Source organism: Oncorhynchus masou, chromosome 18 (assembly GCF_036934945.1).
Source record: "Oncorhynchus masou masou isolate Uvic2021 chromosome 18, UVic_Omas_1.1, whole genome shotgun sequence".
In the NCBI taxonomy this organism is placed as follows: domain Eukaryota; kingdom Metazoa; phylum Chordata; class Actinopteri; order Salmoniformes; family Salmonidae; genus Oncorhynchus; species Oncorhynchus masou.
The window spans coordinates 63,424,577-63,448,758 of NC_088229.1; the positions used below are offsets into that span (position 1 = coordinate 63,424,577).

General features: G+C 44.0%; 1 protein-coding gene across 15 annotated transcripts; it reads right to left on the reverse strand.

The window, feature by feature from the left end:
* Window positions 1-427: 427 nt before the first annotated feature.
* LOC135505094 (SUN domain-containing protein 1-like) lies at window positions 428-22,711 on the reverse strand. Of its 15 annotated transcripts, none has more exons than XM_064924177.1 (21): window positions 22,432-22,711; window positions 9,555-9,763; window positions 9,238-9,446; window positions 8,854-9,111; window positions 8,511-8,633; window positions 7,376-7,456; window positions 6,778-6,888; window positions 6,563-6,661; window positions 5,824-5,917; window positions 5,593-5,651; window positions 5,328-5,491; window positions 4,927-5,196; window positions 4,193-4,279; window positions 3,920-3,978; window positions 3,686-3,815; window positions 3,181-3,480; window positions 2,760-2,844; window positions 2,442-2,557; window positions 2,118-2,285; window positions 1,830-1,922; window positions 428-1,177 (listed from the first exon to the last, which is right to left on the reverse strand). In XM_064924177.1, exons 2-21 carry the CDS (start codon window positions 9,686-9,688, stop codon window positions 1,061-1,063), a joined length of 2,757 nt encoding a protein of 918 aa, XP_064780249.1. In that variant the 5' UTR covers window positions 9,689-9,763; window positions 22,432-22,711; the 3' UTR covers window positions 428-1,060. The 15 variants fall into 15 exon arrangements, with proteins under 15 accessions (XP_064780249.1, XP_064780252.1, XP_064780247.1 ...); XM_064924180.1 differs by lacking the exon at window positions 22,432-22,711 and adding an exon at window positions 12,681-12,858; XM_064924175.1 differs by lacking the exon at window positions 22,432-22,711 and adding an exon at window positions 12,677-12,858.
* Between the last annotated feature and the right edge of the window lie 1,471 nt (window positions 22,712-24,182).

The following is a 24,182-nucleotide window of genomic DNA, read 5'->3' on the forward strand; positions in this document are numbered from 1 at the left end:
GAGCAGCTCCATGGAGAGAAAAAAGCTACTCTTTGCTACTGCTGTCCCTCCCTTATTGTTGAGTATAGCGACCCCTACTGGGCGAGAGATACTACCACCCCAGACGACTAGCTACGACAAGTGACTGCTGCATTTGAGAATTCTGCACGAGTATTTTCTTCTCTGTTCAGTCTAGGATATAAAAACTGTCCATAGAGCATTATTGTCATTTACTGGACTGGACATGATGGGTCAGAATCAGTGTGAACGGGGGCACACTTCAGGAAGATGGGTGGAGAATCAGACTTTAACCAAGCTGTGCCTGTGGGGCATGATAAAACAAAACATCCACATTTTTTTGAAACTTCTCAGTCTAACATTTCCTTTCAAAGTTATTTAAAAAAGCAAAAATACTTTTTTGAATCAATGACCGTTACTTTACAACAACTGGAAATGAAGGTCTTTATTTGAACATTTCTTACAAGTTACAAAAGACAAAAATAAAATAATATTTAAAAAAAAAACCTGTATAGTTCCAAGCCAATTTTACAAATAGTCTGAAAAGCCTTTACAAAAATATAGTACACAGATTGCTAAATCAGGACAAACAAATAAATAATGAGATTTACAACTGGGCACTTGTAGATTATCGATAAAAGGTTAATGGTCAAAGCCTGATTTCTGTGGCTGAAGGGACCAGTGCAAGATATCCCTAACTTACTTACTTCCCTTTAAAAAACAAACATTTAAATAACTGCAGCATATACATCTTTCAAAGCATTTGACATTAGTAGACTTAAAATGACATACTATTGACAAAATGTACACGTCTACATTATTCGTAAGAGAACATGCTAAAACCTGGTTTAACCATGTGCGAGAAGGGGCTCAACACTCAAGAATCCAGTTTGGTCTCAGAATACGTATAGCTCATGTCTAAATAGACTGAGGAAAAAATGTACTTGAAACATTTTTCAACCAATAGTAAAGCACTGATTGTTATCCAATCATTTTTTGCATAATATGCCTCCAGTCATCCGCAGAACATTCAAATGTAGGCAGGGTGGTCTGCTCGGTGCCATCAGTTGATACTGGGCTGACCGTGCACTCTGAAGCGGTAGAGGCAGGTGTACTCCGTGTGTCCCCAGTTGGACAGCACCCGAACCTCAATGGTCTGATAGGCTATATCGTTCTCCTCCTGTGGATAGATGGCAAAGGACACTCAGTTTACACTCAAGTAGCAAGACCTATAACTTGCCAAGTCACCATCTCTAGTAGTGCTAGAGATAAATGCCATGTGGACAGTGTCAGGAAAGCTACTCTGAAATCATAGTTTACCAAACTACCAATTACTTAAGATGCTAAAGCAAGCTAAATATACTGTAGTTTACTTAACTAAAGATACTTTGAAACAGTAGTTCAATACATCCTAGCTACTTTGTGATAAATTATCACATCTAAATCTGAAATGTCATAGACAAACAATTGCAAGAACAGATCACTCTGGAATCAGATTTGAACACAATGTGTAATTGAGCCTATTAAACACAAAAATGTGTTTTCACGTGAGAATTAGGAAGGTCTGATATCGAAAAAGGACATTATTTCATTTTTTTTGTTGTAAAAACAGTGTGTCGTTCCAGTAGTTAGTTACTTTTTTTGCAGTGTAGCAGTATAAATACTGAAAAAAACCCACCAAGATTTGAAAAAAGTTCATCTACCACCAAGCTACTGCAAAATGTAGTTAAACAACATGTAGTTCACTACTCCCCAACACTGCATGTGGACTACTTACATAACATCTACATCTGACCAATCAAGCCCATTGAGGCAGTGTTAAGTGTACTTACGGTGACAGGATAAGTCTGTAGCGCGTCCCCATCCTCCTGGTAGGTATAGCTGCCAAGTAGCTTACCCTCCTCCTGGTATTCATCATCCAGACCCTGGAAACCGACGACACAGTTAGAAAACAGCAGAGAGCTACAGCAGTAAGTGGGTCAATCAGTACTGCTTCACCAGAGCACATTCACAGAAAACGTGACTGACTTGAGCATCTACTAGGTGTTCTTCTGAATGGCTTGTAAAGACAGAAATAACAAACATGTGGCATGTTAAATTGGGTAAGCAGTGTGGCTTACATAGACGTTAAACTGGCGTGGGGCGCTGTCGATGTTGCCTGTTGGCGACAGGTCTTTGGGGATGTGCTCCAATGAGAAAGCAGAGGGCACGATCCTCATGGAGAGACGCATCACCAGGTAACCATGGGAACCCTGAAACGCCCAGCAGTTCCCTGGATGGACATCGGGCTTCAGTGGAAAAGAGAGAGAGAGAGCATTGATCAGACCAGTGGCTGAATGTGTTGGCTAGGCAGTATCAGGAACTAAAACTCTCCCAATATAATCCATTAATGAAATCACCAAGCCATCAAAAGACTAGTCCTCATGTGGTGACTTGAGTCGTACCTGTATGACCACACGAGGAGACTGTGAGAAGTACCAGAGTGGGAGGCCGAAAAGACTCATCAGTGCCGTCTTTGTCTCAAACGTCTCAGAGCAGCGAGTGCCCAGGATGTTGCCACCTGCACACACGTAGCAATGATGTCACTTTCACGACCGTGCACAATGTCAGCCACCCTCACAACGAGGGCATAGCTGAAGCCAGTCATAGCAGAAACAGTGTACTGTGCAAAGCCAAAACATATCATTCTAAATAATAGGCAGTAGACAAACAGTCAACGTAGGTCTCCACGCCCCACCACCACAACAGCTGTGAAACTTTACCTCCAGACTCCAGAGCGTAGTCCACCAGGCCGGTCCGATCCTGGGAGTAGAGTTTCAGAGCATTCTTCACCATCAGCTGCACATGCTGGAGGAGCAAGAGGAGAACAGAGTTGTTGGGTGAGGAACTGGAATAATGCAGACAGACAAGAAATAAGTAATTGAGAACACCAAAACACTGAATCTAATTTAAAACGATATTAACAAAAAGTATATATGTCCTCCCGAGTGGTGCAGCGGTCTAAGGCACTGCATGGCAGTGTTGCGCCGTCACTTCCGGCCGTGACCTAGGCTGTGTCACAACCGGCTGTGACTGGGAGTCCGATAGGGCGGCGCTCAATTTGCCCAGCATCATCCGGGTTAGGGGAGGGTTTGGCCCGGGGGAGGCTTTACTTGGCTCATCGCACTCAAACAAACAACCTACCTCCTCGGACATCCCGGCCCCAACAGTGTGCATCACGGTCTGAGAGACCGTCTCAGTGCTGAGCATCTCCTGCCTGGCCCTGTTCTCCTCAAGCTGCAGGCTCACGTTCTGCAGGATGCTGAGCTCCAGGGAGGCCAGAGAGGCCTGCAGGTCTGCCCCGCTCACATAACGCTCAGAGAGCCACTGCATTAGCGACTCAGGGAGTTCCTTCTCCCCGGGTTTGGAATCTCCGGCCTGCTCACTGCCGTAGAACAGGATCCACAGCTCCCGCCTCACCTGCTCAGACACCTGCTCAGACACCTGTCACGACCACAGAGGTCAAGGGTCGACAGAGGGATTTATACAAAAGATCTCCAGAAAAAAAATATTATGCTGAGATTCAGTCAGATATAATATTGAGTGTCTATACAGGACCAGCTATTCAAAGCAATGGAAGAGGCCATCTGGAAAGGCACATGCTGGAGCAATGCATGTATAGAACAGAGAGAGAGCGCAAGCAACTCACCATGTCATGGAGTTGGTCCAAGCGGTCCCCCATGCCCTGGCATCCCATCACCCCCTGCAGGTCCTGCCGAATGCTCCCCAGTGCCGCCTCCAGCCGTTGCACCTCCGCCAGCAAGGCATCATGGGACTCACTGTCCGCACCCACAATTGAAGGGCACACACAGGGAGCAATATTCAACACAACTCGTGATTTCATTCAATTATTACAATCCAAAGGGTTTTGTGCTGAACTCACCTGACTGGCGCAGGAACTGGCGTGGCACTGGCAGTCTCAACTTGCCTCCTCTGCACCTCCTGAAGACATCATCAACATAACATGGATATATGACAACAAATACATTTTATACAGCTTCTACAGTAAGGTCTGTACATTTATATAAAATATTTTACCTCTATTTAACCAGGCAAGTCGATTAAGAACAAATTATAATTTACAGTGAGGGCAAAAGGCCTTCTGTGGGGATGGGGGCTATACATAGAACGTAGTATAGGATCTATGGATGTGTACCTCTGTCTTGGCAGCCAGTGTCTGCAGTAGAACCTCTAGTTGAGCAAGACGAGACTCTTGGCCCTGCTGCTGCACCACAACCTGCTCCTGCACAACACAGGAAGAGATCAATGAGCATCACAACCTGCTCCTGCACAACACAGGAAGAGATTAATGAGCATCACATCCTGCAAAACACATGAAGAGATTAATGAGCATCCCTGCACAACACAGAAGAGATCAATGAGCATCACATCCTGCACCTGCATCACATCCTGCACAACACATGAAGAGATTAATGAGCATCACATCCTGCACAACACATGAAGAGATTAATGAGCATCACATCCTGCACAACACATGAAGAGATTAATGAGCATCACATCCTGCACAACACATGAAGAGATTAATGAGCATCACATCCTGCACAACACATGAAGAGATTAATGAGCATCACATCCTGCACAACACATGAAGAGATTAATGAGCATCACATCCTGCACAACACATGAAGAGATTAATGAGCATCACATCCTGCACAACACATGAAGAGATTAATGAGCATCACATCCTGCACAACACATGAAGAGATTAATGAGCAGAGGTAAAAAAAAGAAAAAAAAAGTATGTACATATATTTTTTTAAGTTACCCAAGTAAGTGGACCAAATTATATACTCATTTACTTTTCATTACAAGCACAATTACTATCTGCTGCCTGAAATGGACCCCTGACAACCCAACCTGGAGAATCACCTGTTCCCTCTGCAGTACTGCATCCTTCTCCATCTCTCTCCTCAGTAGGGTGAGTCTCTCCTCCAGCAGGCCAGACACCCACAGCCCCATGCCGTCTCTGTCCGCCTGGGTGTCCAGCTGCTCTCGTAGAGAATGGTAGAGACCCAGCACTTCTCCGTGCTGCTGCTCCTGCCTCTGGCCTCCTCCCTCCACCTTCTCCCACAGTTGGGCCAGCCTCTGCTCCAACTGGGCCAGACGCTCAGAGTCCACAGACACGGCCACACTGCCTGGCTGTTCATATACAGGGGAGGGGGATAGGGGTCAGGTCAGCTATACAGAGTATCAGACCTTATCCATAGAATTGGAATGTCTTAAGGAAGCTGACTGGTTGATTGAATTATGTGCATCAACACCCCTGCTACCTGTGAGACAGCTGGTGGTAGTGGTGGTGGAGTCATGGTGGACTGCCCGTCTTTGGTCTGGGCTTGGGCAGAGGTGAAACTGAGGGTGTAGGCCGTCCTCCACTCAGTGACGTTAACGGCAGGCAATACAGATAGCAGGCTGGATGGACCCCAGTGCCACAGAGCTGGGAGAACATCGAGAACGGAAGATTTAGGAGACGGAAGAGGTCACAGTGGGTGATTGTTCAGTACTATGGATAACCAGCATGAGAGCGGTGCTACTCACCCAGGAGGATGAGGAATGGGAGCAAAATCAACAGGAGTTTGAGGAGCTTGGCAGGGTAACTACGACAACAGAAAAACACTTGTTAGTGTGATCACATATTATGGAGCTCCAGCCACTACCACATACAGGTGACTAGCAAAATAACGGAAACACTACATTTTATGGTGGCGTTTCCTTTATTTGGGCAGTTACCGGTTCCTTGAGTATTACTCTCAGGCCCAAGAGACTCACCGTGTCAAGACAAAGACATTGAGCAGAGAGATAAGGGTAACCAGATGGTACCATCCAGTCCCAAGCCACCAGAAGACCCCCGTCGCTGCCTTGCCTGTACACACAAAGACAGACAGGGAGCAGATTAGTGAGCGTTCTTCAGGAGGCGGGAGGGGTAGATGAGGCACGTCCACACAGCACTAAGGATTAGAGAATCAAGTACATTCCCCAGATGAGGTAAGAGACGAGGACATAAATGCAGTGCAACAGGTTGCGGGGTTAGTTACAGACAGAGGTGATAAAGAAGGCCGAGCAAAAAAAGTGTTCTCTGTCAGCGTAGATGCACAGTACAGCAGAGAGGAGCCTTTTTTTAAGGAGAGCACAGCTTTAGCAAATCGCACGACTCCATCAAACTCCTGTACAGTGTGACAAATCGCTCCCATTCTTGGCGCCAACTTTAAAATGCCCAGAGAGACGGAAGCAGCAGGCAGAGGGGGGGTATCAGTTCTGCAGACAGTCTCTGCAGTTTCCTAGCCTAACGCATAGAGCAGTGAATTAGAAATGATGAGACGCAAAAGAAACGGCAGCTAGTCATCTTAAATGGGAAAAGGTTAGAGAGATAGATCTACTCCAAGCCACCATTCTAAATGGGTTTCACGTTAGGTAGGCAGACACACAAACTAGCCATGGGGAGACTAGGACTAGGAGGTATCATGCAGGGGTGTATCTGGAGGCTGGTTACACACGGGAAAATTATGACCTGGGGACCTAACTGCCAACCAGGGAACCGACAGCATCCTCCTCATCACGGCCCAGACAGCTGAGCCTGCCTCCTGCCCAACCCACAACACACTTGAGCCTGGGGACCAAAACATAACTTCATCTACTTACATACAACAGTAAAATAAGGACTAAATGTAGAACTTGTTCCAAGTATATCAGGATGGGCCAGAGTTTGCTGGATTAATAGGTAACCTGTGTAAACCGCGGTGAGCCACAGTGCTCCCAACACGTGGTGTGACCGGGAGGCCCATGTGGTGTAGGTTGCGTGTGTCTCCGCGTGCTGCTTCCGTTTGCAGTCATCACCTATTAGCATCAGCAGGGTGGGTGAGCAGCAAAGGCAGAAAATAAAACATGAAAATAAAAATGTTTTGAGAGAGACAGAGGCAGGCTAAAAAGGCAGGTAGCCTAGCGGTTAAAAGCTCTTGGCCAATAACCAAAAGGTCGATGGTACGAATCCCCGTGCCAGCAAGGTTGAAAAATCTGCCGTTCTTCCCTTGAGCAAGACATTTAACCTCCCAACAACAACAACAACTATTCCCCAACGTCGATTAAGGCAACACCTCTCTGATTGAATGCATTCAGTTGTGCAACTGACATTTCCTCTACCAAGAGTACACTAACAAGAAGTACGTGGCAGGTGTGTGTAGTCACAAAGGTTATGAGAAGAGTTCCATGACAAATCATACCAAGTCACATTATTCTATTATTCACAAAAAACACATCGTCTTGTAGTACATAGTCAAGGGTTCATGCACAAACAACTATATCGGTGTGGAGGTCAGTTACTCACACAGAGAGCCAATCGGATTCATGTGCTTCCCGTCAGTCCCCAACTCCTTTACATGCATGCTTCCGCAGTAGCTGGAGAGAGCTGCAACCAATAAGAAATAAAATCAGATAAAAACTAGCACAACTACATATCGATGGAGCATCCCTCTTTCCCTTCCTTCACCTGAGCGCAGAGCGAGAGAGCAAATTTGCATGTCACCAGGGCAATAGCCAAAGCGAAGGTAGCCCATTTGTTTGGGAGATCTGTGGGGTAAAAGTGCCATACAAACACCCAAAAAGGAAGGTGGAGTGATGTTAAAAGGAGTGAGAAAGCTGTAGGCAGGAAAAGCTGTGGTAGTGTCAGCCTCTGTCCCCATGTTGAGAAAGATAGAGGACAGTACAGAAGCAGGTGACGAGAAGTTTTAGGTTAGTCAGTCAGCAGTGAGAACCACCATGGTCATTCACACAGCCACTGCAACCTCCAGTGTTAGTGCAGATTCAGTACAGTGCAAGAGATTAGTGGACTGCAACCAGGGGTATTCCTAACATCAAGTTTCAACCAGTGATAACTAAGCACAGTCCCATGCAAATCATGCAACACCTGATTTGTGGATGCCCAACCCCGATGAATAATCGTTCAGCCTCTTTAGCACTCTAGCGACTCCTTGTGGCGGGCCGGGTGCCTGCAGGCTGACCATGTCGTCAGTTGAACGGTGTTTCCTCCAACACGTTGGTTCGGCTGGCAGGTTAAGCGAGCAGGTGTTAAGAAGCACGGTTTGGCGGGTCATGTTTTCGGAGGATGCATGACTCGACCGTTGCCCGTTAGGGAGATGACGAGACAAGATCGTAATCACAAAATTGGGGAGAAAAAGGGGCCAAATAATCCAGATTGCATGATTATGTTGAGCTTTAGCAAAGCATTGTCAGATTTCCTGACAGCCTATGCAAATCATGTGGTGGTAGCCTATCTCAGCACTACACCGCTGTTAAGAGTGCAGGAAAAAGTTGAGACCCACCTAAAACGATGAATTATCCGTTATCCGCATTATTTATGACACAAAAGTGGGATGCTGCAAGGCAGATATGAGAGAGAGAGTGAAAGGCAATGCTGGCGCTGTAAAGACAGCAAGAAGCCGAGCCGGCGCAGAAGCTGATACCTTCACCATTCTTGTGTGTCCTCATCAGTACACTCTTTAAGAGCAGCGAGAAGACGTATGCCACAGAGGCTGCTGCCCTCCTGCTCACACGCACACAGGTGTCCGAGACGGACACCAGCAGACCTGAATCAAACCAATTCAACTTGATTGAAAATGCACAAAATCACAATGAATGTCAAATGTAAGAAAATGAAAATTGACACAGTCATGCATCAGCAATGACAACAACAACAACCAAAACACTGTGGATGATATGCCTTCAAATGGAATGGAAAGGGAAAACACTCCCAGATACAACACATGCAGTACTGAGCGCATACATATTATAGTACTTGGCTCTCACCCGTTTTGTGCTTGCGGCTCTTGTCCCTGGCGTAGACCGTGGAGGGAGGGGACGTACAGGGGGCTGTCAGGGCCTGGTAGCTGGTGGCAGAGCAGGCACCAGTGGAGGACAAGGAGTAGGTGCTTAGAGCCTCATGTCTGTCCGAGGGGAGAGGGAAGTCCTTACAGAAGCTACCGTTCACCATGGAGGTCTGGGTCTGTACAGAGTTAATGTCTCCGTTGGTCCTACACATACTGTGGTCTACCGCCATGGTCCGCTCTGTAACGCACAGACAGATTTGATAATGAAACACAAAATTAGCCTTTTAAAAAGGAATCCATTCAAAACACTAATGTCTCAGGCATGACAAGTAATTGTGATCGATAAGGTCGGAAAAAAGAAGACCTTTATCTTCAGAAGCTTCATCCAAACCCCAGAAGCTGCCGACCAGCGTGCGCTCCTGGATGCACGACTCGTCCAGCATGGAGGCGTCACTGGCGGTCACGCTGCTGTTGTGCTGCCGGGAGCCATGCTGGCTCTTACGGGGCGTGGTGCAGAGCAGAGACTGGGTGCAGGAGACAGAGTGCTGCTGAGACCTCCTGCTCTTCAACCCCCTGGGAGAGGGAGAAGTGAACAGTCAGATTAGACATGGAAACCATTTGTTGTAACACGCAGGCCCAAATCCATAGAAGGAACCCCAGGGCAGCAGCAGCATCACTTACTTGGACTCTCTGCGACTGGCTCCTCCTGCGCTGAAGGAGGCACCGTGGTACACATTGTGGTTCAGATTAGAGTCGAGGCTGTCGTCGCCATAGAGACCAGTGATAGTGTGCAGACGCAGGCTCCGCCGAGACATCCTGGGAGACTCGAAAACACTGGAGTGATCATGTGCTCCTTCTCAAAGTCCAGGGCTGTTGTTAAGAAGCTGGAGCTGGGAAAACAAGGACGAAAACAAGGACGAGAAGACAGGAATGCATTTAGATGAAAATTCATATAATATTATTATTTTCTAAGCAACAGTAAATAATTTGATTGGCAACATCAATGATTCTAATTCTAAAATCATACGTCACGCAAAAATACCAAAATTACATCTGAGTATTTAACTTCCTCTTCTTCTAGCATGCAAACAAAGCATGGAAGGCGCAATTGTTCCCCAATGGCAGCAAACATTTTACCGTAATGGCACGGTCACCCTTTGCTAGTAGTGCAAAGCTTAAGTTGAGAGGCTGCGGTTGTTCTATTCCCCTGTAACCACACAGGGCTGGTTTGACAGGAAATGAGCACTGATGCTCCCCCATCACAGTAAAGAACACAGGAAGAGAAATGAGGCCACATGATGGGGCCTTCTCTAAACATGGTGATATTACAGCAAGAGTTGGGGACCTACATCTACTGGCATCTGCTATAGACACACTTCTCCCATATTTCTTGCCCAGAGTTGGCCCAGATTTCAACAGAGACGAGTTATGCTCAACATAGCCATACCAAGAAAACTGTTGCTGCCATCTCTCAAGGAACAATCCCGGCATTCATATTGTTCGCCTTTGAAACCGTTTCTAAATCTGTACACGCGACTGAAACGATCATTGGGCAGACTGAAGTCCCTGTTGGGAATAGCACAACGGCAGTACAACGGAACGGTAACTTTCCATATAACAATGCATGACAGGCTATTACAGCCTGAAACCTAATCTCTATAATAAAACACACACACACAGAGCAAACAGGAGTAACCCTGCCTGCTGTCTAAAAATAGGCAAGCGCACAGACAAAGAACATAATGAAAGAGGATGATACATACAGATCCCCCCCCCACGTCACCCAGCTCACCAGAGTCCACCTCTCGTCACCATCGCTCATCCCAGAGAAAAGCAGACAAACATCACAGACACTCACCCAGACACTCACGCGAGACAGGAGATTAGGTAGCTTAACACTACTTAATACTGTATGTAGCCAATGCTTCGTGTTTACTTCCTGTTGCCAGCGATAGACAAGCCTATTAGAGATTCAACTCCCCTCCCTTATCCTCTCCTCCCGTCTCTACAAAACAATGACACCAATCCATGAATTATGCACTTTGACATGAGTGATGTCAGTCCTTAGGTGCAACTGACTGTACAACAAAAAGGAGACTTGTTAAATTAAAAAAAAAAAAGTTACATATTGGGATGTTATTTTTGATGATATATTGTATTGCAATATTATTTTTGCACTAGTGGTCTTACCTGCACCAAAACGCCATAATTTTTTCCTCCATAACTTTTTCTAAAATAGAGAGCCAATTTGTTTAACACTTATTTCCATGACTGATCAAAACTCATTCTCATGGCTGCCTCATGTTGCTCTGCAGCAGACATGGTGAGTAACATGTTTGGAACATGATCGAATCGCAATACACATCGTATCGGCACCTAAGTATCGTATCGTGAGGTCCCTGGCAATTCCCAGTGTCCATATCAGTGTCACAGAGCTAATATCGAATATGATTTCATAAACGAAAGGAGAAACTCTCCAGGGCCCTTGCCCATGTAAAGAACCCAACAAAGCACCCTGCTCTCCGGTTCTTTCCCTCCAGGTCTTTCCATTCATGTCCTAAATTAAACCGACAGGATTACAGATGGCCTTGGCAGAGCCAATTATGTGCTTTCCGCTGCTTTGTCTGTTGCTCCTCCTGCCCCCTGCTAGGGGCGCTCTATGCCCCTCCGTGGGACAGCAGTGAGTCCTCAACAGTCTCACCCAAATCCCCAGTCTGGGCCAGGGGAGCCAGACCCAGGACAGCTGCAGTGAGACCAGGCTTTTTTAGTTCAGACTAGAGTAGAGGTCTTCTCGGCTCCAAAAAAGTTGCACGCGGACAGACCCCGGGACAATCAGACCCAGACGGACCCGACGACAACAAGACCTAGACCCGATCCGTACCCTAATGGACCAGTGCCAAAACATTATAATAATAAATGCTCCCTGTTCAAGAATAGGTCTTTATATATGTTGGCTCGACCTTCTATAAGTCAATTCATAGGCTACGCAGAGCAGTGGTCAGGTCCATTCGGCTGTAGTTGCAGAGACCCAATGACAAACAAACATGACCCGACACTGAGGGAAAAGTTTTCATTTTGGACCTGGACCCGTGAACACCTCTGAAACAGACATTCAATCATGACATATAACGGTTACTCGACTCCATACACACTAATAATAATTTGATATTAAACTGATTATTGCAGTTGTCATGTAAACTTCATGACAACTTCTGCTTATTAAGTTCAAACTCTAAATAAGCCGTTTAAATCGGAGTTCCAGCGCTGGCGCCAGTCTCCCTCTTCTCCGCCAGCCGCCCCCTCTTCTCCGCCAGTCTCCCTCTTCTCCGCCAGCCCCCCCTATTCTCCGCCAGCCCCCCCTATTCTCCGCGAGTGAAGGGAGTTCGGAAAAACTGAAATTATGCCTTTTACAAATACTTTTCACATATAGGGTTCCAAAAATAACATGGTGGCTGTGGTAGAACGTATATTTTGATTGGCAATTTCCTTAAAATCAAACTATTATATTTCTGATGATTCACAATATTGATCGTGTGCATGTAACAGTACACTGTGATACAAATAATCAACCGCAGGACTCCGGAAAAACAGAAACTGCTATGTAGACAGAATAACTCAATGCCATTATCATTGCCTGACACACTTAATTCTTCCGTTGCTCTATAATTCACTACATACTTCAGTCTGCCATAATCTAAAAATTGTTTGTTTTGTACAAGCAGGATTGTACAAAACAAAGTAATCAGCGATTGGATCAGTAACCAGTATCAAAAGGCAATGACAATTTCAAAACGTTGCTTTACCCACGTGTGTTCTGGTTCTGGCCCAAACCATCAGTTTCTGGACCCAATCAGACGGTTCGAATGCGTTCTATAAGGGTCCGGGGGTGGAGTCAAATTGCGGTGAAGAAACAAACGAGCGTTTCGCCGCAGCAATGAGTCTGGGTAACCAGGCAACCATTCTTGGTCTATCACAAATTTTAGGGTTAATCGATGGCCCAACTCCCGAAAATGCTAAATAGAGCTTAAGGGCCGATACCAGTATCGCGATACTTGTTAGTATCCTGGCAAGGAAACAAAACACAAAGCAGATTTCACTTATTTTGGAAAGCAGCCCTCATGTTGGAAGAAACATGTCTAATTTATTGTCCAAGCTATAGTGCACAATATTTTTCATATAACAGTTTGTTTAAAGGACCGAAGAGTTAACCTCATCTCACCACACAGGTCTACATTTATTTCCAAAAGCATGTCTATAATGAAGTATGCCCAACTGTTGTCTGAGAAGCTCGTAAAGCATATGAGGAGGTTATATCAGGTCTTACTCTTCACATAAGAAAAAGACCAATAAAGAATGAGAAATACAATTACAGAATTCACAACTAAGAAAGAAAACGCAGATTAAATAGAAATGTCGACACCCTTCAACAGTTGAACAAGTTGAAGCTTGAATTATAGCATAATAAAAAACACCTGGTCTGCAGAGATAGCTGCCCTGAAATCCAAACAATGCTGAGCAAGGTGAAATTGTGGGGAAAATGCTTGCTTGGCAAATTCGGAAAGAGGACCAGGAATGTACCATCTACAGCATTAAAAACCCCAATGGAATTTCTGAAATTAACTCAGTCTTTAAAACATTTGATCAAACCGTATCAATCTGAAAGTTCAAAGAGAGACAAATTCACTAATAAGCCCAAATGTACAAATTATAACTGAATCAGAGAAAAATTGTATGATAGGGAAATGTTTCCCTAAGTGAGCTGGTGGGGGCGATAGACTACAAAATGGGAAATCTCCTGGTGATTGATTCCCAGTGAAATTTTACAGACACTTTCATCCCAAATCACTAAAGCCTGTTACATATGCTAACAGCAACTCTAGAGAAAAACGTTCTGACTGTTTGGCTTCAAATCACCTAACTTCAAAAAAGATAGATAAGGATGGATTGTCATTGCGGAACCTTCCGCCCAGTATAATTTTTGAATGTGGATTATAAATAAATTGTAGGCATTGGCATTTCGCATAGAAATAGTACACTGAACAAAAATAAAACAACATGTGGTGTTGGTCCCATGTTTCATGAGCTGAAATAAAATACATTTTTACACAAAGCTTATTTTGCTCAAATTTGATTTGTTAGTGAGCATTTCTCCTTTGCCAATATAATTCATCCATCTGACAGGTGTGGTATATCAAGAAGCTGAATAAACAGCATGATCATTACACAGGTGCACCTTGTGCTAGGGACAATAAAAGGCCATTAAAATGTGTAATTTTGTCCCAACACAATGCCACAGATGCCTCAAGTTGAGGGAGCGTGCAATTGGCATGCTGACTGCAGGAATGTCCACCAGAGCTGTTGCCAGAGAATTTAATGTTAATTTCTCTACCATAAGCCGCCTCACAACCACAGACCTTGTGTAACCACGCCAGCCCAGCTCCACAACCAGCTTCTTCACCTGCAGGTCTCATCTGAGACCAGCCACACAGGCAGCTGATGAAACTGGGTTCGCACAACCAAATCATTTCTGCACAAACTGTCAGAACGTCTCAGGGAAGCTCACCTGCGTGCTCGTCATCCTCACCAGGGTCTTGAACTGACTGCAGATCGACATTGTAACTGACTTCAGTGGGCAAATAGTCACCTTCAAATGTCCACTGGCACACTGGAGAAGTAGGTTCTTCACAGATTAATTCCAGTTTCAACTGTACCTGGCAGATAGCATGTAAGGAGTCATGTGGGTGAGCGGTTTGCTGATTTCAATGTTGTGAACAGAGTGCCCCATGGTGGGGTTATGGTATGGGCAGGCATAAGCTACTGACAACGAACACAATTGCATTGAATCGATGGCAATTTTAATGCACAAAGATACCGTGACGAGATCCTAAGGCCCATTGTCGTATCATTTATCCGCTGCCATCACCTCATGTTTCAGCATGATAATGCACAGCCCCATGTCGCAAGGATCTGTACAGAATTCCTGGAAGCTGAAAATGTCCCCGTTTTTTCATGGCCTGCATACTCACCCATTGAGCATATTTGGGATGCTCTGGATCGACGTGTACGAAAGCATGTTCCAGTTCCCGTCAATATCCAGCAACTTCACACAGCCATTGAAGAGGAGTGGGACAACATTCCACAGGCCACAATCAACAGCCTGATCAACTCTATGCGAAGGAGATGCATGAGCCAAATGGTGATCACACCAGATTCCGACTGGTTTCCTAATCCACACCCCTACCTTTAAGGTTTATGTGACCAGCAGATGCATATCTGTATTCCCAGTCATATGAAATCCATAGATTAGGGCCCAATGAATTTATTTCATTTGACTGATTTCCTTAAATGAACTCAGTAAAATCACTGAAATTGTAGCATGTTGCATTTATTTTTGTTCAGTGTAATAAAAAACTTGATTCACTTAGATCAAACAGGGTTCATAAGGAAAAGGATTTCTTCAGACCAGGAACTTGAACTTTCCAAAAGTGGTAGTATCATTGGATGCTGAAAAAGTATTTGATAGAGTGGAATGGGCATATTTGAGGGCAGTCTTTAAAAAAAAAACACACATTTGGTCTGGTATTTATTTCCTGGATTGAGCTATTGTATAAATCCCCCAAAGCAGGTAGAAGTACAAATGGACTAATCTCAGCTCCATTTAAGTTAAGAGGAACAACACAGGAATGCCCTCTGTCCAGTTATTTATTTTCTTTAGCCACGGAACTCCTAGCATCAATAATCAAACCTATTGCTCAATCCTGGGAATAGAGATTGGTGGATAACAACATGTGATATCATTGTATGCAGATTACATTTTACTGTATTTATCTGAACCAGAACATTATGTCAGAATTTATTTTGCAACTGTTGGACACGTATGGTACTGTGTCAGGATTCAAAGTAAATTAGGAGAAAATTAGAAAGTGGGAATTATTTCAGTTGACTTTTCAAACTTGGAAAGTAGATTTCAGTGGAAATGGCCAAAGGCACATGACATGGGTGTTTTGATACCAAACAATTTGGAGGAGGCCTATAAAATATTAGATAAGATTCAATCCGATGTTCAGAGATGGAGAACTCTTTCTATTTCCATGTTAGGTAGGGTGAACATAATCCAAATTAATATATTACAATGGTTGATGCATTTATTCCAAGCCTTACCAGTTCCATCCAACTTCTGTAAGAAAATAAATGGCCTACTCTCCAATTTTATTTGGAATGGCATGAACAAGAGCCAAATTGAATGTTTTACACTTACCTTAAAGCAGGAGGTCTTGGACTGCTTCCTATGATAATGTATTACTGGGCCACACAACTGTCTTCACTTAAACAATGGACAGCAGACTATCCTGGTGCTTGGAGGAGTATTGAAGCCATAAATGTAATACCACATGAATTAATATATATATATATATAATAATAAAAAAATAATAAAAATTATAATATATATATATATATATATATAAATACCTACTTTGGGTTGGTCCAAGGCTTAAAAGAAAAAAATACATCCCAATGATTTTCATTTAAATTTGGGAAAATGTACATAAATTCATGAAACGGAACAAACCCATAGCGCCAGGCATTCCTTTTTGGAACAGCCCAACATTATCTCCAGCATTTAAAGACAAATACCTTTAAGTCCTGTTCCCAAAGTGGCATCATACATTTTGAGCATATGTATTATAATGGCTCCCTTTCATTAAATAAATGACAAGAAAATGTGGGTATCTAAGAGCAATTTCTTTAAAAATTCTTACAACTAAAAAAATTGTGAAAAAAAATACAAAAAGAAGCTGCAACGCCAAAGTTGACTGCAAAGTTAGTGCATTCGTAAAATATTCAGACCCCTTGGCTTTTTCCATATTTTGTTACGTTGTAGCCTTATTCTAAAATGGATTCAATTGTCCCCCGCTCAATCTACACACAATACCCGATAATGACAAAGCAAAAACAGGTTTAGACATTTTTTCAAATGTATTAAAAATAATGAAATATACACTGCTCAAAAAAATAAAGGGAACACTTAAACAACACAATGTAACTCCAAGTCAATCACACTTCTGTGAAATCGAACTGTCCACTTAGGAAGCAACACTGGTTGACAATAAATTTCACATGCTGTTGTGCAAATGGAATAGACAACAGGTGGAAATTATAGGCAATTAGCAAGACACCCCCAATAAAGGAGTGGTTCTACAGGTGGGGACCACAGACCACTTCTCAGTTCCTATGCGTCCTGGCTGATGTTTTGGTCACTTTTGAATGCTGGCGGTGCTTTCACTCTAGTGGTAGCATGAGACGGAGTCTACAACCCACACAAGTGGCTCAGGTAGTGCAGCTCATCTAGGATGGCACATCAATGCGAGCTGTGGCAAGAAGGTTTGCTGTGTCTGTCAGCGTAGTGTCCAGAGCATGGAGGCGCTACCAGGAGACAGGCCAGTACATCAGGAGACGTGGAGGAGGCCGTAGGAGGGCAACAACCCAGCAGCAGGACCGCTACCTCCGCCTTTGTGCAAGGAGGAGCAGGAGGAGCACTGCCAGAGCCCTGCAAAATGACCTCCAGCAGGCCACAAATGTGCATGTGTCTGCTCAAACGGTCAGAAACAGACTCCGTGAGGGTGGTATGAGGGCCCGACGTCCACAGGTGGGGGTTGTGCTTACAGCCCAACACTGTGCAGGACGTTTTTCATTTGCCAGAGAACACCAAGATTGGCAAATTCGCCACTGGCGCCCTGTGCTCTTCACAGATGAAAGCAGGTTCACACTGAGCACATGTGACAGACGTGACAGTCTGGAGACGCCGTGGATAACGTTCTGCTGCCTGCAACATCCTCCAGCATGACCGGTTTGGCGGTGGGTCAGTCATGGTGTGGGGTGGCATTTCTTTGGGGGGGCCGCACAGCCCTCCATGTGCTCGCCAGAGGTAGCCTGACTGCCATTAGGTACCGAGATGAGATCCTCAGACCCCTTGTGAGACCATATGCTGGTGCGCTTGGCCCTGGGTTCCTCCTAATGCAAGACAACGCTAGACCTCATGTGGCTGGAATGTGTCAGCAGTTCCTGCAAGAGGAAGGCATTGATGCTATGGACTGGCCCGCCTGTTCCCCAGACCTGAATCCAATTGAGCACATCTGGGACATCATGTCTCGCTCCATCCACCAACACCACGTTGTACCACAGACTGTCCAGGAGTTGGCGCATGCTTTAGTCCAGGTCTGGGAGGAGATCCCTCAGGAGACCATCCGCCACCTTATCAGGAGCATGCCCAAGCGTTGTAGGGAGGTCATACAGGCACGTGGAGGCCACACACACTACTGAGCCTCATTTTGACTTGTTTTAAGGACATTACATCAAAGTTGGATCAGCCTATAGTGTGGTCTTCCACTTTAATTTTGAGTGTGACCTCCATGGGTTGATAAATTTGATTTCCATTGATAATTTTTGTGTGATTTTGTTGTCAGCACATTCAACTATGTAAAGAAAAAATAATTTAATAAGAATATTTCATTCATTCAGATCTAGGATGTGTTATTTTAGTGTTCCCTTTATTTTTTTGAGCAGTGTATTTACATACTTATTTACATAAGTATTCTGACCCTTTACCCAGTAATTTGTTGAAGCACCTTTGATTATAGCCATGAGTCCGCTTGGGTATGACGCTACACACTTGGCACACCTGTATTTGGGGAGTTTCTCCTATTCTTCTCTGCAGATCCTCTCAAGCTCTGTCAGGTTGGATGGGGAGCATCATCGCTGCAGCCATTTTCAGGTCTCTCCAGAGATGTTAGATCGGGTTCTCGCTGGACCACTCAAGGACATTCAGAGACTTGTCCCGAAGGCACTCCTGCGTTGTCTTGGCTGTGTGCTTAGGGCATTGTCCTGTTAGAAGGTGAACCTTCACCCCAGTCTGAGGTCCCGAGCGCGCTGCAGCAGGTTTTCATCAAGGATCTCTCTGTACTTTGCTCCGTTCATCTTTGCCTCGATCCCAACTAATCTCCCAGTCCCTGCTGCTGAAAAACTTCCCCACAGTATGATGCTACCACCACCATGCTTCCCCGTAGGGATGGTGCCAGGTTTCCTCAAGACGTGATGCTTGGCATTCAGGCAAAGGAGTTCAATTTTGGTTTCATCAGACCAGAGAATCTTGTTTCTCTCTGCGCAGCAGTCTAAAGCACGGCATCTCAGTGCTAGAGGCATCATTACAGACCCTGGTTCGATCCTGGGTTGTATCACAATCGGCCGTGATCGGGAGTCCCATAGGGCGGAGCACAATTGGCCCAGCGTCGTCCAGTTTAGGGGAGGGTTTGGCCTTCATTGTAAAATATGAATTTGTTCTTAACTGACTTGCCTAGTTAATTAAAGGTTAAAACTTCAAGCGGGCTGTCATGCGCCTTTTACTGAGGAGTGGCTTCCGTCTGGCCACTCTACCATAAAGGCCAGATTGTTGGAGTGCTGCAAAGATGGTTGTGCTTCTGGAGGGTTCTCCCATCTCCACAGATGAACTCTGGAGCTCTGTCAGAGTGACCATTGGGTTCTTGGTCACCTCCCTAACCAAGGCCTTTCTCCCCCGATTGCTCAGTTTGACCAGGCAGCCAGCTCTAGGAAGAGTCTTGGTGGTTCCAAACTTCTTCCATTTAAGAATGATGGATGCCACTGTGTTCTTGGGAACCTTCAATGCCGCAGAAATCTTTTGGTACCCTTCCCCAAGCCTGTGCCTAAACACAATCCTGTCTGGGAGCTCTACGGACAATTCCGTCAAACTCATGACTTGGTTTTTGCTGTTCCATGCACTGTCAATTGTGGGACCTTATATAGACAGGTGTGTGCCTTTTCAAATCATATCCAATCAATATAATTTACCACAGGTGGACTCCAATCAAGTTGTAGAAACATCTCAAGGATGATCAATGGAAACATGACACACCAGTCTCATAGCAAAGGGTCTGAATACTTATAAAAAAATAAAATAAAAACATTTACATAAATTTGCAAAAATGTATAACCTGTTTTCACTTTGTTATTATGGGGTATTGTGTGTAGATTGAGTAAAACAAATATTTTAATCAATTTTAGAATAAGGCTTTAACGTAACAAAATGTGAGAAAGGGAAGGAGTCTCTATACTTTCCGAATGCACTGTAAATCATTTCAAATTCCTTATATTAAGCAAATGTGCACAATTTTCTTGTTTTATTTACAGAGTCACAGGCACACTCCAACACTCAGACATAATTTACAGACAAAGCATGTGTTTAGTGAGTCTGCCAGATCAGAGGAGGTAGGGATGTTCTCTCGATAAGTGTGTGAATTGGAACATTTTCTTGTCCTTCTAAGCATAAAACATGTAACGAGTACTTTTGGGTGTCAGGGAAAATGTAGAGTAAAAAGTACATTATTTTCTTTAGGAATGTAGTGAAGTAAAAGTAAAAATTGTCAAAAATATAAATAGTAATGTAAAGTACAGATACCCCCAAACACTACTTTAAAATAAGTTTTACTTTAGTACTTTACACCACTGCTGCAAAGTAGACTTATCTGGCAGAAGTATATCATGAGTAAGTATATCATTTGTATCTATTACTTGTAATTTGCGAACGTTGCCATAAAATGAGCAGCAGCTGTACAGAGAAACATTGCTAGACCGGCAAAGACAGCACATTCAGCAGTCACTAGACTCGCAATTAAAAGGGCCAGATGCACAATTAGAAGGGAATTAACCATCGACTTGGACTCAAAACATCCAATTGCATTGTTTCTCTATGAACAATTGTACATTTGAGAGTGATTTAAAATACTAAAACCAGTTAAAATTAAACAAAGAAAACAATTTACGAGAGAAAAAAACAAACCATTTTTTGGGCCCCCTTAGAGCTGTTTTTTAACCATTATTTTACCAGATATATTGACAGAAAACAGTGCACTATTTTCACTTGTACACCAAGGACTGGGGGAATAGTTGCAGGGGATAAAAGAGAAGAATGCCTATTTGAAAGATAGAAAAAAAATAATTGTAGCTCCCGACATGTTTCATCCCCCCCCCCCCCCCCAAGTAGCTCTCATGCTAGAAAAGGTTGGAGACCACTTGCCAAAAACTACCCAATCTAAATATTATCTATCCCTCAGGATTGGAAGTGTTCACAAAATTCCAGTCATTAAAAATCTTAATTCCAAAATGTCTAACCCCCAACAAAGTGGGAGAAATAGCTACTAGTGTTGCTTGTTCTTTCCTCCAGAATTTGCAACACACAACCAGCATATTTGGTCAATTGTGAAGGAAGAATGCCAAATGTCACTTCAGTAGCCTTTTCAAACTTGAACCAATCAGTGAGGGAGATCGATTAAGCTGAACCGCGGTGCACCAGTCTATGGGCAAAAGTGTATCATCTCCCTTCTCAAATCGAAATCAAATGTGACTTGTCACATGCTTCGTAAACAACAGGTGTAGGCAAACACTAACATGTTATTTTCCAAAAATGTAGAGTGAAAGAAAACAGTGACAAGGAATAAATACACAGTGAATAACTAAAAACAGTGACTGATGAACAGTATTCTGCGAGGTCGGCCATGTTGTCTTGGCTGAATGGTGCATCATTCGGAAACATACACCTTTTTTCCATATAACATATTTTTGAATTTCAGACTAGTCTTCATTTAGGGCGACAGTTAAATCGTTGATATGAAAATAAACTCATTATTCCACATTATTAGCCTACATCACTTGTGTTTTGAGCCGAATTCAACATCGACCACAGTAGGACACCACAGTTGCGTTCAGTTCGCGTAAACGTTTGCTATGTTGCAGAATGGTTAGTTCTGAACGACACGTTTCACCAAAACGTCATTTTACGTTTTTGATGTGACTACGTTTGCTCTCGTTTTGTGGGTGTGGCTTGAAGCAATGCGTGGCCATAAAAGGGAAGTGGCCATACTGCCAGGGTTAACCAAGCCAAACCCTCCCAGTGTTTCAACTGGTCATTTAGGACAGCAGTTTCCGTTCAATTGAACTATCCAGAACGAAAAACTTACTCAACGCCGCCCTGGCCTACACCCGGAATACAGCCCGGTTAAAAAACGAATGCAATCACTTTTCACCCGATACAATCTCCTACACAGTGACACCCCGGGACAGATAATCGAATCCCCTCAATCAGCGCAATGTTCAAGGGAGGCTGAGAGCCCCACGCCCAATAGTAATTTGCGGTGGGCGGGATTACGCGAAAAATGAACTGTCAAACAACAGTATCTCTACTTGCACACTCATCTTCTGCACATCTATCACTCCAATGTTTAATTGCTATATTGTAATTATTTCGCCACTATGTCCTATTTATTGCCTTACCTCCTTTATCCTACCTCATTTGCACACACTGTATAAAGACTTTATTGTATTAATGACTGTTTATTCCATGTGTAACTCTGTTGTTGTTTGTGTCGCACTGCTTTGCTCTATCTTGGCCAGGTCGCAGTTGTAAATGAGAACTTGTTCTCAACTAGCCTACCTGGTTAATGAAGGTGAACACATATATATTTAAGACTGTCTGGATGTTTCCACTTACCTGGCTGGGCTGATGGGACAGGTGATGCGCAGTGATTTATCAGAACAGTAGCATTTCTCCGTCCTATACCTAGCGTGAAGGTGTACATTAGCTAACTAACGTTAGTTTGACAAAGATGCTTGCCAAGCTCTCAAAATAAAACTAATCTCCGAATCCTTACAAACCAAAGTAACGTTTCATTTACACGCGAGTCTCAATATAACCATTAACAATATCTCACAAGAGTAAGGTTATCGACATTTCTCTAATCTCTACTATTTCGCGGACCACGGTGTTGGTGACTGAACCACATAAATTATATTCTGATGTTTCATGAAGGCGGGAAATAAACTTCACTGGTGCTTTATCGCCACCCTGGTCTGGAGTAAAACAGGGTACTTTTGTTTTCTTATCTACACGGACAACAGCTTTTTACGTTATTTGAAGAATCTAAAATGACTGCTGTGCATTTTTCACTACATTGAATAAGAAATAGAGAATGGTTGTGATTTGGCCACTTTGATTTTGAAGTACATTTCGTGAATCGGAAATAAAATACCGTTAGAATTGGCCTGAGTAATGTAGTAGCGAATAACTACTGTTGTCAAAGCTGGAAGTTTATTAGCTAGCACAGGCTGAAAAGATGGCGGAATTGGAAGTTGATGTGGTGCGTAAATATAATGTCGGGGAATCAAAGAGAATTTGAATATAGGAAACGTAGAAAAGTAGCATACAGTGATGGAAATGCCCCTTCTTATCTTGTAGGAGTTTTACGAGAGGCGGGCTTGCTTTGACATTTCATTCTTTTGGATCAGAAGGATCTCAAGGTGGTAATTTCTGGCGTTTCGTGGGAAGTCGATGCTGCAGAGATTTAAAATATTCCTGGAGTGATTGATGCTTGTCGGATGAATCGTGGGGTGAAAGAAGAAAAAGTTATGTTCTTTTGTTTTTTGATATGGTCTCTCCTTACTCCAGTGCAGTTGGGATATATAAACTACAAAATCAGAGCATTGGTTCCAAGACTAATGCAGTGTGACCACTGTAAAACTTTTGGACATGTTTCAAGAGTTTGCAGAAGGGAGAAGCCGAGATGTCCAAGTTGTGGAAAAGATAACATCATGTGTTTTGAAAATGTGACATGTTGTAATTGCGGTGGGAACCATGAAGCCACGTCTTTGGAATTCCCCACAAGGGTGAAAGAATGAGGTGGCCAAAGTCAGGGCTGTCCAGAGTTTTCATTTGCAGCAGCTGTTATAAGGGTTGAGAGTTTGAGTGGGCTTGAGGATCTCCTGAGAATCGAGCCTGCATTCAGTGAGTTCCAGGAGACCCTCTTCAGCCAAGCCTCGGTGGGCCTGGAGCGCGGTGTCCAGTCCAAGGAGGTCAACGAGAAACCGGACACAGGCATCTTACTGTTTCTCCCAAGGCTGTCTCCACACTTCCTGCTCAAGCCTGCACAGAAGTGCATATACTTGGCTTATACACAGCCCCCCATGGATAACTTGTCAGAGGGGTTGTTTTTAGTACTTCCCGAGAACTGAAGTTGTCTCACTGCTATGAAAGCTTAATGTAAACTGAAAATAGCTTGACATTTTGTCTACTGGTATTTCTTTCCTGTAGCCCTCACAGATTCCACATCCACCTGTATAATGGGGAGAGCCTGCTTTCCTGTGTTTTGCCCTTATTACGAGACTAAGGTGTATGTAAGTCATTCAGTTAAAGGACCCCACTAACCTATGGAATTGGCTGGAGGGGCTTCAGGTAATTGTTATATG

Coding starts and splice junctions, on each gene's coding strand:
- LOC135505094 (XM_064924177.1), bottom strand. CDS start 9,688: ATGTCTCGGCGGAGCCTGCGTCTGCACACTATCACTGGTCTCTATGGC. Junction 5,652..5,823: donor AATGTCTTTGTCTTGACACG/GTGAGTCTCTTG, acceptor CTGTTGTCGTAG/TTACCCTGCCAAGCTCCTCA. Junction 3,979..4,192: donor CACTGGCTGCCAAGACAGAG/GTACACATCCAT, acceptor TGATGTCTTCAG/GAGGTGCAGAGGAGGCAAGT.